This window comes from Sceloporus occidentalis, unplaced genomic scaffold (assembly GCF_023333645.1).
Source record: "Sceloporus occidentalis isolate IW3139 unplaced genomic scaffold, rSceOcc1.0.p SCAF_3, whole genome shotgun sequence".
Lineage (NCBI taxonomy): Eukaryota > Metazoa > Chordata > Lepidosauria > Squamata > Phrynosomatidae > Sceloporus > Sceloporus occidentalis.
In genome coordinates, this window is record NW_028316983.1 from 185,750,913 (window position 1) to 185,770,655 (window position 19,743).

The 19,743-nt window shown below is 36.7% G+C and overlaps 1 protein-coding gene across 23 annotated transcripts in view; it reads left to right on the forward strand.

Annotated features, from left to right (window-relative positions):
- EPB41L3 (erythrocyte membrane protein band 4.1 like 3) overlaps positions 1 to 19,743 on the forward strand; it is a 119,574-nt gene that overhangs the window by 94,987 nt on the left and 4,844 nt on the right. For 7 of the 23 annotated variants that reach the window (XM_089517076.1, XM_089517084.1, XM_089517078.1 and 4 more), the window contains 11 exons: positions 5,110 to 5,163; positions 7,670 to 7,705; positions 8,551 to 8,742; positions 10,413 to 10,487; positions 11,728 to 12,450; positions 12,956 to 13,078; positions 13,524 to 13,925; positions 15,054 to 15,185; positions 15,958 to 16,056; positions 18,666 to 18,746; positions 19,008 to 19,124. In XM_089517076.1, coding sequence (XP_089373202.1) covers positions 5,110 to 5,163; positions 7,670 to 7,705; positions 8,551 to 8,742; positions 10,413 to 10,487; positions 11,728 to 12,450; positions 12,956 to 13,078; positions 13,524 to 13,925; positions 15,054 to 15,185; positions 15,958 to 16,056; positions 18,666 to 18,746; positions 19,008 to 19,118 — 2,028 coding nt within the window. In that variant the 3' untranslated portion in view covers positions 19,119 to 19,124. Of the gene's footprint in view, positions 1 to 5,109; positions 5,164 to 7,669; positions 7,706 to 7,859; positions 7,926 to 8,550; positions 8,743 to 10,412; positions 10,488 to 11,727; positions 12,451 to 12,955; positions 13,079 to 13,523; positions 13,926 to 15,053; positions 15,186 to 15,957; positions 16,057 to 18,665; positions 18,747 to 19,007; positions 19,125 to 19,743 lie in introns of all 23 variants that reach the window. The other 16 variants (XM_089517091.1, XM_089517096.1, XM_089517094.1 and 13 more) reach the window with 10 other exon arrangements.

The following is a 19,743-nucleotide window of genomic DNA, read 5'->3' on the forward strand; positions in this document are numbered from 1 at the left end:
ACTGGTTGGAGTGTCTTTCAAGAACGAATACTTAGTTACGAGTGTTTCCTTTTTTTGCTTATATATTCCAGTGATACACATCAGTTAAAAATTAAAATGAAGTTCAAAGCTGTTGTAGTAGACTTTTATCTTTGGTCCAGTTATTTAGTATTCAAGGTTTTTAATGTTCAGATGCAGATATTAAAACTTTACTGCAAATCCAACTGGTGTTTCATTAAAGAGTGCCAGTCCCTGTAAAGAGGGAAAGAAAATATGGCTATCAGATCTTTTCTGGTATCTTTACAGATGCCAAATTAGTACTTTATTTATTTATTTATTTATTTATTTATTTATTTATTTATTTAAAACAATACCTATAACTACGGTAAAAACACTCTTCATAGTATTTTAAGTAGTCTAGGATTGGCAAGATTTTTTTTTTCAAAGACATTACCATATGGAGGAGAAATGCTCTCCAGGGCATGGGCCTGTTAAAAATGTGAAATGGAATTTGCTATTTGTAGTTATTTGTACATTATATTATAATAGTAGGCAAATCAGCCCTCATTCCTGAACACAGATTCCCATTTCCTCAACTGTGTGATTAGGATTTGAGACTTTAGGAAACTAAATCAATAGTAGCATGCTCCACTGAATTCAGTAAAAAAAATGTTTCAAGGAAAAATGCACAGCATTGATTTGGATGTCAGATTTCTGGAACTGTTTTTGTTCAAATGGAGCATCAAACCATGGCTTACAACTATGTGAGTACACCTGCATGCCTTCCCTGCCCCTTTCTGATTTCACGTCAGTTAGTTCTACTTCACTGCAAATATTGTGGCACACTGTGGTTTATGTTTATCATCCAAAACAGGCATTACAAACCATGGTCTGAAGCTAGTTGTCAAGCCTGTTATGGGGGACAAGTACAAACCATAGTTTGTGAGTTCAAGTTTTCTGTAAATGATTTTCAGTAAAGCAGAAATAATAGAACTGAAGTATGGAAAGGGTCAAGGAGAAAGGGGAAATGTGGAAAAATAAGAGCTTGCTAATGTAGCTTCAGATTATGGAATTATGTTAGAACTAGCACTAAGGCTATCCCAGAACCATTTCTTCTACAGTACTTTACACAGACTTGTGCCTAATCCAGGGTGCTTCTTTTGTTGGACACATTGCATGAAACTTTATTTTCAACTTGGGCATGTCTGCATTACATCAGCAAAACAAAACACAGCAGTTATTATCACAAGATAGACGACATGTGGCTGGACCTTTTTGTTTTTAAAGCTGTTTTAAATTTTCTTTGGAAAGACCATCTCTTTCTGGTAGTTCCAGCAGTAGTAAACCATTCAAAAATTCAAGGTGGTCAGTGATTATCGTTTGAACTTCCTGCCCCTAGGGGGGTGGAACTTTTCTTAGGAGTCCTTAAGATTTAATTTCACTCTTCCACTTTTTCTTACTATCTTTACTATTGTAATAACTCTGCCTTTTGCATTTTCAGTCTTAGCAAGTATTTAAGCACTGGCAATTAAGCAATTTGATTATTGTTTCAATTGACTGACAGTATAGCTATAAGGACAAAACCACATCAACAGACTTTATAGACAACTGGAGGGTTGTTATGAGTAATATTATGCAGCCCCCCACCCAGCAGGTACACATGTAAAGCTTGTAGAGATAAATGTTTTGCATTTGAGAGGGGGGCCCTAATGTAAGAATAACTATGGGGATGTATAAACAGATGAGAATTTTTCAGGCTAATAAAGAGAAGATAGGGAATGAAGAATGCCAACAAAATCAGAGGTAGTTGAAAGGCATGATTTGATGCATAAACTATTTTCCTATTATGGAATGTACGCAGTGCAGAAGATACCTGCATTCTGCACTATGGAGGTAATTAACTTAACCCCTACTCCAGTCTGTTTAGGCCACTTAGTGTAGCACATTTAGCACGATAGTTAATCCTACTTTAACAAAAGAAAGCAAAATCGAGTACTGACAGAGGTATGACCACATAATAAGAGGGGCCTTTTAAAAAGTTACAATGAGTATTTTGTACCTACCTGTGGAAATATTTTAAGCATTTATACATGAATTCACTATTGCTGCAATTTATACACTTCTACTGAGACATAAATCCAATTGAATTCACCTCTCATGTAGGTGTATGTGAGATTGTAGCCAGTTACTCTCAAGTTAAATTTGTTTTATACTGTATTTTTCCTTAAGTACCTCCCCAAAAAAGAATCCCAATATTGTTTAAGTTGACTATCAGCAAAACAGCCGTTTCCCTAACAGCCCCAGGATTTATTACTAAATGCCAGTGCTTTTAGTTAGATTGGTAGCATCATATCTAAATGCAGTAGTTCTATGCAGATCTATTTGGCCCAAAAAGTAGCCACTGAATATCACCTTGGAAAATTAGCAACACAGCCGGTAGTACAACTCGATCATAAATGTAGCATGGGAATCATGACGCCCACATGTAGCCATATAGTGCCACTTTTGTGAGCCCTGGGGCTTCAAGGAATGGCAGATTTCAAATATGTCTGAATGTTATCTTAATCTAGAGGAAAACATTTGATGGCATATATTTTAAAGCATAATGTGAAAAAAGTGTGTGTCCATATACTCTTGATACTTGATGGGTATCTTGTGCAGTCCGGACTACAGAAATCATGTACTCATAGAAAAGCTCCCTGCTGCAGCCCTTTCAGTTATTGGAGATCCTATAGATCTTGTGTCTTTAATTTATATTAAAGAGAACTAATATTATAAGACTCTATATCCATACTGGGCAGTTAATGTAAGCAACCAAAAGAAAAAGTAGACCCCATCCAAGTACTTATTTTGCTTGCTTTGCTTTGCTTTTCAAATGAAAACACAGCCAGAATAGCATCCTGTGTGAACAGATATAGAATTCTGCTGCCTCATATTGCTGCATTAATAGACCAGGTATTCTTCCAAATGTGAAAGATGCAAAGTAATGAATCTGTTCAAAATTTATATGCATTTAATGTATAGTTTTGTTCTTGAAAAAATAGCAGGTATGGGAAGATCTAATGAGCTCAAAAAGTGATGTGCAAGATGAAGAGTTAACATCACCTGTTCCCAGAGAAAATCTCATCCCCCTCCCCATCAATATAAAACACACTATTATTGGCATCAGTAGTCCTTTACATTTTGTAATACATTTTATAAATCTAAAATGCCATAACTTTGGAGGTATGGGATCTATTACTTCAAAACACAAAAGAAAGATACTTAGCATGTTCATACATTTAGAATACTGTCTGGTTTGTCCAGATTGGTGACTGGCATGGGAGTACAACCCTATATTTAAGCGGATTTGAGATAATAAAGACGCTCTCTGATTCTGTGAATGACACCTGCTCCATGAAGACAACTTGCCCTGTGGCTCTGTGATCAACCTGCATTTGTTTCCCAACCTATTATAGTGATTTGACTGAATGGGGAAATGTTGTAGACTAAATCGATAAGGGCAAGGTTACATTCGGTCAACAAATCAGAGGAATTAAAAAGCATGTAACTTGTACCATGGGCTTACAACTGAATAAATGTTAAGCCAACTACACATAGGTTGCAATAAGTCTGTAATAGGAAATGCAACAAAATATCACAACTTCTCTAAGAAAACACATTTACTGGAAATAACACAATTCTTGCAAGAGTTGCCATGCATATATACTTCTTCAGATTCAAAACTCCTCTTCCTGCCCCTTTTGCAATTGCCCACCTGTATTAGAAAAAGGCTGCTGAGGTATCTGAAGAAATGTATGCACAAAACAAGTATTAACCTGAATGTTGTCATTCCCAATAGACCTGTTTTCTTATAAAAACTATATTTTGTTATATTTTGTATTGCATGCTATTTGCAACCCATGTGGTTTCATATTTATTCAGCTATAAATTGCTATATACTTGTTAGTTCCTGTGATTTGGGAAAAGGTTCTGTACCTTTTTTTCAAGATCTCTCTTAGATCCCAATACAATCCCCACACAGTTGTCATAGGGCCATCAGTAATGAACACAGTCTTATAGCCATGCCCTGTTTGTGACCAGTGGATGTGTTAGTGATACTAGTAGAATCTGTACTGTTGAAACTGGAGTCTCTATATGGCATTGAATTGCCTTTAAATGTTAAATTTACAAGATTTTTTTAAATGAGAGGTTTATGCAAGCCCACCCTCAATAACTTAGTAATTAGTTTTACATTAATTCTACCTGTACACTGTAGTTCGTTTTGAGGCATGATTAATTGTTTAGGTATTTATCATATATTCTACATCACCAATAGATTAAAATGGATAATGCTGTGATTTGTTTCACTTTGATCATTTGTATCAACTAAATGTCAGTATTCTTTTATTTTTAAAATATTTTTGTCATGTTTTGTAATCTGGAATGTAAACTATTGCCTTTATTTTGGTTTAATATTTCCTTACAGTTTTGGAATTAATTAGTTACCAGAATCTATGCCTGAGCGATTACAGATGTTTGTATGATTGTAATTCTCTCAAAGGCATGTTGTAGCAGATTCTGTTGTTTAACCATGTTTGTTTTACCTCTATTAGTAATGCAGACAGCTTTATAGCCATTTTATATGTGAGGAAAATAAAACCTGTACAAATGAGGGGCTGAAAGTCAGGTGACTGTTAAAGTAGTTTTATACATATAAAAACAAAATTATATCTTTTTTCTTCCCAAACACAATTTTGACTTTTTTTGTAATTTTTCAGTAAAGGAGTACATGGGAGACGTCTGCTTTTACAACTTTTGTTTCTTCTTAAAGCCACCTGGCTTTCCTCAGAAGAATTAAAAGCTCCAAGTAGATACTTTCCCCCAAAAAAACATTTTATTTGGCTAATAAAGCTTCAATGCAAAAGCCATATATTTTGTACAGTATACCTTGAGCCTTCCTCTGAGTCTGGTCTGTTTATTTCTGATTTTGCTTCTTTTAAATTGTCAGTAGTTTGAAAAGCAACTCAGGTGCAGTTTGCAGAGATGTAGACTTTGTCAATCACCCCATGGCTTGTGTTTACTTACAAATTGGATTTATTTTTTATCTTGCTTACCTACTGGAACCTGATTATTTGTATCACAAAATAGACTGACAGCGAAAGGACAGATACTGCAGCTGATGGTGAAACCACTGCCACAGAGGTTTGTACTATTAATAGTTGTCAAAGACTGTATCATGTACCACACATCAAATCCTGTACATTACAGTGCTGTGTATATTCATTAATGAAACTCAGCATAACTGTTTATATTGTATTTGGACTTGGATTCTATTGTCAGAATTCACAATACATGCATGATTTGTATAGTTGACTCTTCCCATCCACAGGGGTTTGATTGTGGGCCCTCCTGCAGATGGGAAAAGTTGGATTGTTGTTCCCCATATTCTTCAATAGGTGGTGATGTGCATGCATTCACATCAGTGTACATGTGCCATTATTGAATAATATGGCGTACGTGAAGCCATGGGTGCTCCAATCTACAGTTCGCTAGCCTACAGATGCAGTAGGCCCACTGTACTGTATTTTATTAAAAAATCTTTGTGTAAATCAGGCGTGTGCAGCTGTGACTTTCCAGGTGTTTTTGTACATTCCCTGTGCTTATGGGAATTGCGGTCCAACATCTGGAAGGACACATAGGCAGGGTCTTTTACTCCAACAAACAAAGTCAGGATTAGAAAATGCTCAGGCTCCGCTAGCTGAATTTTAGAAATTAAAGCCAGTGGACATATGCCCTTTGTGATTCTATGTAACCTTTTGTATTCAGTTGCTGGAATGCTTGTGTATAACACACAAGCAAAATGCCTGTCATCATAATGAGCTGTGCATGAGTGAAGTCAGAATATGCATTTTGGATTGAGTCCACTCATGCATACACAAACACATGGTCTTCATTGTAGGATTCCTGTCAGTGAGGACCACACCACTCAGGGTTAAACTTTATGAAAGACAAAATGCATAGCTTCCAACTATGTTAGGGAATTCTTTTTTTAATTTTTACTCAGTGTGGGGGTGAGAAGAGCAGGTTAAACCTTCCCTGACCATGTACATTCCTGACAAAACACAGCGCTGCAGTTAGCCTTAAGGGAAAAGCTCCCATTGATGTGTAACAGAACTCCCCCTCAGTACCAGTTAATTGCACCAAGGAGGAGATTTTTCATATTTATCTGCATTGTCTCTAAGTCAAGAAGTGTTCAACTATTGTCCTGATGAAACTAAACCTCTATACACACACACACACACACACACACACACAACTATTACACTTTTGAAATCCCCTGATGGAGTTAATAATTTCATTCAGAACAATGTCCTAATCTGAGATTCACTGTCACATACCAAAGTAAAGGATTGTACTTGGGAAAGGGTGTGCTTCTTTCTGCCCCTGATAAATCCAGTTATTCCCTAGCAACTCAGAAGTAAAGTTGCTTCTATCAGTCTGGCATGTTTTGGGTATGTGCACACTAAAGTATGAAGCTTTTTTGACAGCTCAGTCTTCATTTTTCTTTATTATAGAAAAGCAATTAGTAGCAACGTATAGACCATAATAATGAGCATGGTGGCATTTCCAGGCCATCTCTGAACTGTAGCTTACTTTATGTAATCAGTATAATACTCTTCATCTTTAAAATTCCTTCTTAATCTAGGAATTGCACTAATTTTGTACAGCTCAAATACGATTAACTATGCTGCTAAATGTTCCTTTGCAGCATTTTGTCTTAGTATTATTTTAATATTTTAAACCCTGTCGCAAAATAAAATGGTACTATGAAGAATTCAACAAAACTCTGTAAACTATGTGTCTTTTTACATTTAACTGAGAGTCTAGCATTTTATTAAAAGCTTGTTGCTTTGCTTTCTGCTTAATCTTATATACCTTTGAAATACTGTAATATTATTGTAAGTGTTTAAAATTTCATTGCCCTATGTCAATGCCCTGCATACCCCTATAGTTGTCTCAAAGATTGCTAAAATGATGTGTGGTAAGATCTCTATATAAGACTAGCATTGTTATAAAAGGGAAGGAAAAAAGATTTGTGTGGCAACTTTAAGACTAAGAGATTAAGTCCAAGCCATTCCAGATATGCCTTGAGTATAAATTAAGTCCTAGGTGTCTCTGAGCTGTGGTTCCTCCCCTAAAAATAAAATAAGATTCCAGTCTTCGTGGTTCTGAATAAAGACTGATTAAATGAGAACATATCAAGCAATAGAGAGCCAATATGGTGTAGTGGTGTGAGTGTTTGACTAAACCTGGAAACCCACTGGGTGACTTTGGGCAAACCACACTCTCAGCCTCAGTGGGAGACAAAAGAAAACTCCCTCTGAACAAATCTTGTCAAGAAAAGCCCATGATAGGGGTCACCATGAGTCAGAAATAGTATTTGCCAGAAGGTTTGTGCTAACCAGCCCTTTTGATAACATTAGGCAACTGGTTCCAACCAGTCCTTAGGAAGTGGATCATAATTATGAAAGGGCACTGTGAAATAAATCTGCCAGTTTGAAAGGTTTCACAAGACTCATTTTAAAATTATTGTTATGCTGAAATGGACTAAGGTTTCTACCTGTCTGAATGTTTATTATAATATTTTAGTCAATGAAATCCTTTTTAGTGATGAGATCATGTTTTTAAATCTATCTTGTATTAACAGTCTGATCAGGAAGAAGATGGTGATCTCAAGACACAGGTAGGTGAAATAATGGTTTGTGTGTATTTTTGTAACTAAACTGTTGGTTCTTTTCTCCTTGGCACACTATTCATCAGTACTGCCCCAGAGCAGTCTTTTGTATCCTTTCAGTATTGTTGCCCTTACTTTTCCCTTTCTCTTTCACTTTTTTCAGAATAGTCTGATTAAGCGCATAAAGGGTGAAAATGTGTATATCAAACATAGTAATCTTATGTTAGAGGTTGGTATTGGTATATACCAGTGCATGTAATGTATATCTGTTATATGTTAAGCTGTGAATCTGCACTATGATGCATGAGATATGTATTCTCACTTCCTAATAAGCAATCTCTCTTCTAAACCTCGGACTCTTTTGTTACACTGTTTTTAGGACTCTGTTGTGTTTGTATGTAGATTTTTTTTTTAATTCTCTTTACCAGGTAGTTTTTAGAATGTGTGTGAACTTTGACTAAGGACCACTTTATACATTGCATTTTAAAATGTACTCTGAAAATGTTTCCCTTGTACAAGTAAAATTAAAAAGTATGAATTCAGTAAACTTCCATTTGCAAATACATTTTTAAAGCAGTTACACTAATAAGGGAGCTGTCATTGGCTGCAGATTCCTTATGAGCGTACACTTGGTTTTCCAGAGTGTAATGCGTGAAGTGTCCTAAGAGTTTCTATGCAAGTATCCTTCAGAGCACTACAGTTTCCCAAGAGTGTTGTGTTAGTGCTGTGAGACTTAAACCCTCTAGTCTTCTTTTGCTGACTAACTTAAATGGTTTGATTTTTTTGCATCCTGTCAGTTTAGATAGCCTATATTACAAAATGTTGCATTCCCTTTTCTCCCCACCTCCTCCCAGGAACTAGATAAAAACCAAGAGGACATGATGAAACACCAGACAAATATAAGTGAGCTGAAAAGGACATTCTTGGAAACCTCCACAGATACCTCAGGGACCAATGAATGGGAGAAAAGACTTTCAACATCACCAGTACGGCTTGCTGCAAGACATGAAGAAGCTCCTATGATTGAACCACTTGTGCCTGAAGATGTGAGTGCTTAATTTTCTGTCTTCCAGCTTCAGAAAGCCAAGGAAGTGATGAGACCATGATAGACTATCTAGGTTTAATTTTTTATTATGAGAAATGGAGGGCCTGAACAGACAGGCCAAAATAAAACTGCTTCGAGTCACTTTGGAGGTATGCTGTTTAAATGGAACATGCGTCCTAAGAGGCCGGAAGCAGAACCAAAGCCACGCTCCAGTCCTAAGGACTAGAATGCAGCTTTGGTGCAGCTTCTGGCCTCTTAAGATGTGTTTGTCCTTTAAACAGCATACCTCCAAAGTGACCCAAAGCACCTTTATTTTGGCCTGTCTGTTCGGGCCCATAGTTAGGTTTGCTAAAATACTAATTTAGGTTTATAAAATAATGAGATTATGTTAAAAATTTGAAACTGAAAACCTTTGTTTGGTAGGTGGGTATCAAAAAGATGGGAGAAGTTTATAATTCTACCTGTTGCTACAAACAAATTCATAGGGGATACACAGGTCACAGATCAGTCAAAGATTCAAATTCCTATTCCAGAATTTCTTTCTCACTGTGTTCTATACAAGACTAGTATTAGTGACTGACTTTTTTCATTCTAGAACAAATTAGTCTGGAGGGGGAGGTATAAAAAACTCCACCGTTTATTACAAGTTGAATATAAATGCTTTAAAACTCCAAATAGGCTTTTTCAGCTTATATTACTCTTTCTGCAAGAGACAATGTCACCTACTATTGTTAACAGCCATTTTTAAAGCATGCACTCTGTCTAATTCTATACTAGCACAATTTCTACCTCCATCATGAAAAGTAAATCAAATGAAAATGATAATATTAAAAAATCTTGAGCTTCCACATGCTAAAATGACCCTGAATAGAAACTTTTAGCATCGCAACATTGGAAAGAGAGCCATAAAGGCCATGAGGAAAGGGAGGTTGTCATGATAGAGCAGACAAAACAAATATGCAAGTAGCCAAACAAGTTTCACATTATTTCAGTGTTCCTTATAACTTAATGAAGAATTAGGTAGCATACTGCTATTTTTCTTAAACCTTCCCAGGCTAACAATTGCCTGTGTTTAATAAAAACTGAAAATAAAGAGTAGGGCTGAAATATTTTACGGGACCAGGCTTCCCATTATTTCCTTTCTCCTATGTTGATTCTGTACAGAAGCCCCAAGAGTAATTATCAGCTGGTATCAAGTATTTACAGACTAAGCTGTAAGCTTAGGGACTCCTCTTGAACCTTTCTCCGCCCAAAATTACAGGAGAGTATAAAGGCACTGTATAGAAACTGGTAGCTCAATTCACTACAGAATTAGATATGCCTATGACCCCGGAATAAGTGATAAAATCAACACCGCGAATTCTGTATAAGCTTCTGTCACTTGTTTGAAATGCAAGTTGAACCCTCTTATTTACCTTTATTTCAAATAAAATAGCTCAATGAGTTATATTATGCTCATATGAGATGATATTAGAAAGTGAAAAGGTATGATAACTGTCTGTTATCCCCTCTATTGTAAACCGCTCGGATTCCCAGTGATTGGGCGGTATATAAATAAAACCTATTATTATTATTATTATTATGCTATGAATTACATATCAGACCATCTGTTTATTAAGTCACATGTTCTTATTAAAAATTTACACTTCCTCAATCCCTCTTATTCATCAGACCAAAGAAGAAAGAGAAAAATCTGAAAAGCGTATATTTTTACAGAAGGAAAGCAGTACATTCCTTGATTCTCAGGTAAAATAAAGAAGCATGCATTCTAAGTGGCTACATTTTGTGGCACTGATTTAATAAGCATATCACATTTCTTTTGATAAACACATGCCCAAAGTATCAGTAGTAGGTGGAATTCTGGAGCAGAATGCTAGAAAGCATATTGGAAAAGTCTGCTTAGGATTTGTTCCCTTGCAGCTTCAACTAGAATCCTCTCATTTAACGTTTAAAATGCATGCATCTTCCTTGGCAAAAATACAATCTAATCAACAATTCTCTTTAGTGAATTCCCCTTTATGGTTTGAAAAAGCTGATGAGCATCTAGTAGAGCAGAGGCACACAAGGTTTGGGCTAAGGGGGAGAGGGCAATCCAGATAGCACATAATGTTTTAGGATGCAGCAACAGAGATTTGAAACTTTTCCCCCTTCCCATCATACAGCTCCCTATTGAAATATAGAGGTCACTCTGGAGGTAAGGGGCAGATGAAAGGCACCCTCTATATTGTAGGGATTCTGATCCAATCTCAATTTCTTCATGAATAATCTCCCATTGTACACATGATGAAAATATGCATTAGATACTGTACATGTTTATTTTTATGGTCATAGCTTTTTAGCCCCCAAACACGCCCTCTGGATTATCCAACATTTTCAGCTATCCGACTATCAGTCCTCCCGTTTATGTAGGATAATCGAGACTCTACTGTAATGTGTACTACTGATCCTTGCTGTGCTTCCAAAATGTTCAGTGTGTATCACCTGCCTAAAATGTAGATTTTTGCAAGGGATCTAAATGTCATCATCTTCTACTTGTAAACCTCCTCTCATAGTTTCCTTATTGCTTCTTCCATCTTTTTTCTTCCCACAAAAAATATTTAAGGAGTTAAACATAAAATAGATGTGCAGTTACTTTAGACTGGTAATGCTAGAAGCTGTTCACCTGGCAATACCCTTAAATATTTTTATTTGAAGATAAGTGCAACTAGACTGGGATGCATGTTTGGGACTGAGCTTTTGAAATATATGACATTGTTTACACTTTAAAAATTGTAAACAAATGAAAATTGCCTAGTTTAGTTTCTTACAACCTCGTACGGCTGTACAGCTAAAATGATTAAGATATTTTCAGGTTTACCAAAGGACCCGGAATGTATTTGTTTTCAAGATGGCTACCATAATTTCCTAACATATATTATATGTCAGTTTCCTGGCACACAGGTAAACAATTAGTTGTTCTAATTTAGTTTTTATATTTCAAATATAGGGCACTGAGGACTGGGTTATTGTAGACAAAGTACCCATTGAGGTAGTTGATGGTGAATCGAAAACGATTGTGACATACAAAGTAATGACTGTGAGCAGTAAAACTGGTGACATCTCAGCTGATCTTTCAAAGACCAGTACCACTGACATACAGAGCTTTGAGGACTTGGAAGGTGAATTGCAATCAAAAGATGACAATAAGCAGAAAATGTACACCTTGGGGAAATCCTACGATACTGTCTCTGGGAAAATCGTTACCATGACCACTAAAGTAAAAGAGGGAGAAAAAAGTGTGCCATCATCTCTTGAAGCATTTCAAAAAATGGAAAGAGCAGTGCCAGAATCCGTGAAAATCATTCCAGTGGTAGCAGAATATGAAATTCTAGAACCAGGTACTGATGAAAAAGCCAGAAGGTTATCTGATACAAAAAGAAGGGTATCTGAATCATTGACACCTATTAAAGAGGCAGATTCCCGGCTGCAGAGTCCTGAAGAGGAAAGTGTGAAGAAGATGATAAAGATGGAGCAGGATTTGCAGTTCCATGATGCAGCAGGGAGTATGCAGATTACCAGAGCTGAAAGACACCTGGAAAGTGAAAGACTAAAAGGAGAGGCATTTGGCCAGAAAGATAAGAGTATATCTGAATGGAAATATTCCAGAGAACCACCCTTTACCATTGCTACTGCTCACTATGTTACTGAATCATCAGCCTCAAGAGTAGTGGTAACATGCAACTTTGCCACAGTTTAAAGATAAAAGCATGACTTCTTAAGGCAATACCCTCACTACCCTGGCTTTTGGTCCTTTTGCTGCCTGGCTTTATGTTGACAACAGCCAATCCAGCTTTTTATTATTTCCTCATGGTTTTAAGTCGATTAACACAGTACAAAGCAGGCATTTTTAGGCTTTTAAACTTTTTAAAAAATCAGTATTACTGAAATGTGATATGCTGCTGTTGCTTGTGTTAGAAGGGTACAATGCTTCACAAGACCAGCAAAATCCTAGTGCTAACAACTATGCTTTTTAAAAGATTACTGCTTATAGTCATTACAGACTTGTGCTAATTTATTTTCCCATTATTTTCTTCCCTATTATCCCTGCCACGTTTCTTCCTTTCCTTTGTCTTCGTCTCTATTTTTGTCAATTAACATAATCTATATGTGTGTCTGTCTGCTTCTCTTTCTCTGTGTGTGTATATGTGTGACTCTACATTTCTCTGTCTATTTAGAAAAAACAACTCTCCGGTGAAAAAACTTTGGATGGTTCTGATATCTTCACTTTAATAGAGTCTGCAAGAAAACCAACTGAGTTCATAGGAGGGGTTACATCTACTTCACATAGCTGGGCGCAGGTGGCCATTTGATTCCATCTTTAGATTTTAATGGTTTTATCTTAATGGGTCTGGGGAGTATTGGTAGCACTGGTGGGCTTTCCTTATTATTTTGCACATAAATGTGCTGAACTCACATTCATAAGCATTCTCAGAATCTGCATGTTGGGAATTTTCCCCTTCTAGATTTAGACACATAAACATCTCAGGAAAAAAAAATCAGTTTGCTTTTTAGTTTTTCTGCCTGAATTGCTTAGCATATTGAACATGCACTGGAGTTTAGTATTTATAAGGGCACATTGCATATCATTTTGTTCACATTTATCTCTATTCAGTTTTTGAGCACTCAGGCAAACACCTTGTATAACAGATGCAAGTGAAATCAACATAAGGCCAAGTGTAATATTCTTTGGTGATGTATTTATACACCACACTAGCCTTTGATATGAACTTATTTTCCCTGCAGAGAACAGAAGCAAAGTCAAGTCAGGAGATACATCCTAGAGAAAAGAAGCCAGAGGAAGACCAGAAGCAACAGCAACAGGAGGCCATAAAGAAGGTTGTGCAGGAAACCGTAATGGTGGAGGAGAGACATGTGATGAATGTGCATGCAAGTGGGGATGCTGCTAAATTGGCTGCTGTTCAGCTGGATGCTACAGCACAGGCAAAATCTCATGTGGCTTCTAGCATCAAAGGGAAGGAGGGTTCTGCTGTGACTGAGGGGGCTAAAGAGAAAAAAAAGCTGGAGGCTGAAAAAGCTGTAACCAAACTGGAGGAAACTGCTGCTGTTTCTCATGAGCATGTGGAGGAGAAGCAGAGTACAACAGCCCATGTTTTGGATGTGCAAGACAGAAAACCTCTTTTTGAGGTAATTAATATCTAATAGGCTAATCTGCATAAAGCATAAATTAATGTACTATTTTTAATTTACTAATGACTTATTAAGCACACATTAGCAGCAAAACTGTTATCGTGAACAGTTTGTTTCTTATCCTAAGACAACTTTGTGTGCAGTTTTTTCTTATATGGATGACTTCTGTGTAGAAAAGCAGCATTTACACCACACATGAATGCAGTTGCATGCAACAAATACTGTATGTTTGTGAATGGGAATACATGTGATAGCATATGCTATGTCAGCAGGATTCCTCCATAGATGGTTTTGTTGTGCCAGAATATACACATCTGTGTCTTATGTAAAACAATGCACCTTTCCATCCTTGCATGGCAGTCTAGTAACTAGTTTCATTTTTAATGAACGTTTTTGGCATCATACAGTTCATAAACAACAACGAATAGTGCTGCAGATGATCAGTGGCTAACCATGTTGGCTATTACAAATTTAAGAGCAAAAAGAAGAGCTATACCAAAGCCACATTTGTCAAGCATTCTGTTCAAACAGTGGCCAAGTAGTTGCCTAAGGGAAATACAAAAGCAAGAGTGCAATAGCACCCTCCCACATGTGTTTTCCCATCAATTGCTATACAATGCATACTGTCTCCAGTACTAGACCTAATACATAGCCACCATGATTAGTAACTAGATCTTCCTAGAGGACAAGGATGTTGCATGGCGTTCCATGGAAAGTATTGTTTTATTTTATCTAGGCAACAGGCTTTCCCCCTCTGCATGTTAAAGCTGAGAATTGTCTGTACTGTATAGATTTCCCAATTCATTAATAGGAATTCCCTATCTCCCAGATTGCCATTTATAAAATCTTAACATATTTTGATCATATGGATACTGTTTAAAGGAAAACATACATATATGAATCTGGATTATAATCAAGTGAAAATTAAGTTGAACAGTGTCACAGCTTTCTAGAGGTGGTGCTCCATAAATACAGCACTGATTTAGACCACTTTATTATTCTAAAGTGCCGTTAATATGTAGGTGAATTTGTTTTTGTATAAAGAAACGTAATAGTGCATTAGTTCTATATTTAACACCTAACCACTTCAGTGAGTCCTACAATTAACTTTTTTCATTGAAACAGTCACCAATTGTGAAGACTGAAACAATCAGTTTTGGCAGTGTTTCTTCAGGTGGGGAGAAGATGGAAATTTCTGTGAAGGAAATCCCCGTTGTTCACACTGAGACAAAAACCATTACCTATGAATCATCTGAGGTAAGGATTACACAGAAGACATGAGCAGAAGACATCTGACCATAATATGGGCAGATGTTATGAAAGATAAGATACAGACTATGCAGGGAATAGCAAAAGGCCATGATGGCTTGTGTACAAAATTACATTGGATTTGGTCTAAACAGCTTCCAGTATAATTTTCCCCAATGAGGATCCTAACAGGAACCCATTCTTATTGTTTGCAAACATTCTTGTAACTAGTATTGAAATTCTGATGCAAATATGCTGAAGAATTATAGGGCAGTGGCATATAAACCTCTTTTTTTCAGTTCTCATAATGTCACAGTTTCATATCACATTTTTCAAAGACTGGTTGTCAGAGTTTTTCAGGATTAGAATTTGGTAGTCCTAGTTAGTACTTGGATGGGAGACCACCAACGAATAGTAGGTGCTGTATGCTGTATTTCAAAGGAAGAAACTGACAAAACTACCTGAGCATTCTTGCCTAAAAATACCTTATGGTATCACCATAAATCGACAGGCGACTTGAAGGCCCTTGCACAGATAACATGCAACTTGTATCATAGCTTGCTGTTATGAAAACAACCCTAAGGTCATTTGCTCCATGATATATTTTCAATTTGTTTCTCATTATTGAACAGTTGGCCACTTTGTGTGTGTTTTGGCTACACTAAGAATTTATTTTTTTAAATCCAAGGTTAAAATGGATTTTCCCCAAACTATACAATAATATCACCACATCTTTAACATTTTTTCCACAATACTTTGTTTCTATGTCTTGTTTCCTTAGGGGGATCCCAGTGCTGACTCTGAACCAGGAGTTCTAATGAGTGCACAAACAATCACATCAGAAACTACCAGTACTACAACTACAACACATATTACCAAAGTAAGTGTCTCTGAAACTTGTTTCTGAAATACAAGTTTGGCTTAATATAAAAAGGAAGATGAGCAGAGGAAAAGCACTGTTATCCATCCCAAGTCTGACTTAGACAAGTAAACAGAACAAGTTGGGATGTTTATAAAAAGACTTTCATACCACTTTTCATTTCTAACTGGAGGGAAAGGTTACTTCTTACCAGTAGTTTTCCAGATAGGCCACAAAGTTCACTCCAGGCTCCTTTGCCTTCCAGATTAATAGTTTTTTATAGACAACTGCAAGTATTTTCTTTCATGTATCACTCACTGTCCCAATCAGGATGACAAATATTGCTTAAAGCCAGATGCACAGCCAGTCAACAGGTTCAGGAGCTGGTGAGTCCTGAAATCAAGACTCAGCTGGCACCAGGAAGTGGCATCCAAGAAGATGAATGGAATTCATTCTTTCATATTCTTCCCTGTGTGAGGAAGGTGGACAAAGAATGAAGCCAGTTGCACACACAGCATTTGTTGGCTGCATCCACAGTTGGGCACCATCACTGAAAAAGCTATATCTCAGACCTCTGCCAGTCTTCTCTGTGGAGAAAGAATGTAAAGCAGGGCCTGTGGACATGACAATTGATGAGCAGGTGCATGAAGAATGAATTAATCCTTCAAATATCTTGTTCCTGGACTGCTTATTATGCAGCACTTGTCTGCAGTCATTCAGCAGAAAGTCTTGTATTGTTTAGTTATCCTGGATTCAGGCAAGCAAGACTTCACAAATATGGTTACTACTGGCAACCACAAATTACATTTTCGTGAAGAGTAAGTAAATGCTCCAATATGCAGAGTCATAGGAATAATACATTTTTAAACTCCTGACAACTTGGAGAGGCAAATGGGGCTACTTCAAAACAGTTATATGGATGTTGCTACAAATAAAGTCAATTCACTACTACTTGTTTGTTGTCTATGGGATTCAGGCTGATGGTAAATGCAAGACTGTTATATATAACATACGGTAACATACATGATCCTTTTAATTTAAATTGAATGAAAATAGAATGTCTACACTATAAAGCCTTTCCCATTTAGGAATGTTGGGAGTTAGAATGGAATTCAAAGGTAGAATAGTCAATTCAAAAAGTGAAATGCACTTATAAACGTCAGGAGCTGGATCTTGCATCTTGCTTGTCATGATTTTAGTGCAAAGACAGTGCAATGAGAGTTTTTGTGCTGAGATACTGTGATGGGAAATGCAATGAAGCAACTATTGTAAGGAAGTGGTTATCGCATCCATGGGTGGTATGATAACAAAAAACAAGAAGGCTTGACTTGAGACTACCCAAGGTGGTTCTTCTGGAAAGGAACTGGCAAAAGGAACAAGGAGAGGACAATATAGGAAATAAGAGAACCAGTGTTGTTTTGAGTTTGTAATGAACAAGCAATTAACCAGCCAATAATTTAAAATTATGTGTGGTTTAAATTAGGCATTGCTTACACTTGTTGTTAGGAATGCGGTGGCTTTGTAGTTAAGATGCCAATTCTGATTATAGGAAGATCAGAAGGTTGGCAGTTCAAGGCCATAGTGCTGTATAATGGGATGAGCTTCTGTCACTAGTTCCAGCAGTTCGAAAGCATACAAATGCAAGAAGATAAAGGTACCACTTCGGTGGGAAGGTAACAGCGTTTGGTGCAGTCATGCTGGCCACATGAGCACCAGAGCAGTCCTTGGACAATGCTGGCTCTTTGGCTTAGTAACGGAGATGAGTGCCACTCCCTACAGTCAGTTACATCTAGACATTCATGTCAAGGGACTACCTTTACCTGAGTAGGGAAAGGCTTTACAGTGTAGACATTCTATTTTCATTCAGTTTAAATGAAAAGGATCATTTATGTTACCGTACGTTATATATAACAGTCTTGCATTTAGCCATCAGCCTGCTTCCCATAGGCAACAAACAAGTAGTAGTGAATTGACTTTATTTGTAGTAACATCCATATAACTGTTTTGAAGTAACACTTGTTGTTCTGACAATGAACATCTCTGGGGTGGACCTATAGTTACTGAATAAAGGTTAACACTTGTTATTCTGACAGTGAACATCCCTGGTATGGACCTATAGTTGCTGAATAAAGGTTTGCTGAGTTTTAACTGCTGAAACCTGAATTTCTGAACTTGGTTAACTGCTGGACTTTACAATAATTAGCTAAAGGACTGAAATGTCATGAATAGATTATACCAGATTAGTGGAAAAAGAAAGGCATTTGTGATAGATGTGGGCAGCTATTTTTACTCTCCCTGATTCTTCTGTAAGTTTGAAATAAATTGCACCATAACCTTAGCCTATGCTAGGGCATAACACAAGATGATCCTAACTCATAATTAACTACTATTACTCAAGTGAGTGAAAGTTTTAATTCAGTGTAGTGCTGTATTTTATTTAACTTCACCCAGTAGTAGTTCTGTTAATTTTGTATTAAAATATTCTTATATAAACAGAATTTACTAAATCACATTGTAAAATACATTTTACCATTAACTATTTTTAAACACTTGACATAAATGCCTGTTCAGAATATTATTTCTTGTTTCTTTAAATAATTTTGCTTCAAGCCAATATTTACTTCCTTTAGACAGTGAAAGGGGGCATATCAGAGACAAGAATTGAAAAGCGAATAGTGATCACAGGTGATGCGGACATTGATCACGATCAGGTATGATTTATAAATTACTAAAACTATCCCTACATTCATCTGATTTTTTAAAACTGTAAACCTAAAAGTCAGTATCAGTACAGGCATGCTATTGAAGTTAATTGGTTTACTATTTAGATCAAATATAAAATTCGTGTTTTGAATCACTTTTCCTCATTTGCAAATTGTGTAATTTATCATGAATCTCTCTTCACCTTGCTACTGATCATGCATGTTCCACCTCCTTCTTGTTTTTGCCCTTCTGTGGTTTCCTTGGGCTAGGCGCTGGCTCAGGCAATTAAAGAAGCCAAAGAGCAGCACCCTGACATGTCAGTGACCAAAGTAGTGGTACATAAAGAGACAGAAATCACACCAGAAGATGGGGAGGATTGACCACAGGTAAGAAGATAAGATTTTTCCCAGGCATTCTTGGGCTGGCATGTGACAAAGTCCACTTCTTCTTTCATAATTCATCTCTAACCCTTTCTATTTATTCTCTCTGGCATTCATACTACATCTTGTGAAAACATGGATTTCCAAAATTTTAACTTAAGTTTGTTGTGCAGTGCTCTTCCCTCCCCTCCACCTCAACCTTCTATTAATGCCAGTTAGAGAAATAGAAGAAACCCATTTGCTTATGTCTGCTTGCTAGCTGCTATGCATTTGCCACGATCCAGTATGCTGCGCTGTAATTTCCAATTCTGAAGACTGCATATGCATATGGCTTATAGGGAAATGAAAGCATTTCTTTATAAAATATTGTGCTGTTTGAGAAAGCTTGCAAGTAAAATGGCTGCAACCTATCATATAATGAACAGAGCTGTGGATTTTAATTCAAATTTGTTCAAGTATGATTGAAATTTATTTTATACTGTATCTTTTTCTCAGCTTACTGAGTAATAAGTGGTGATGTGAATGTTTTTATTGCCTTGTTTTTACATGGCTGTTTGGTTTCTGACAATGGCATTGTTTCTTGAAAGGAGATAGTAATATAGTTTCTAGTTGTCTGTTCAAATTC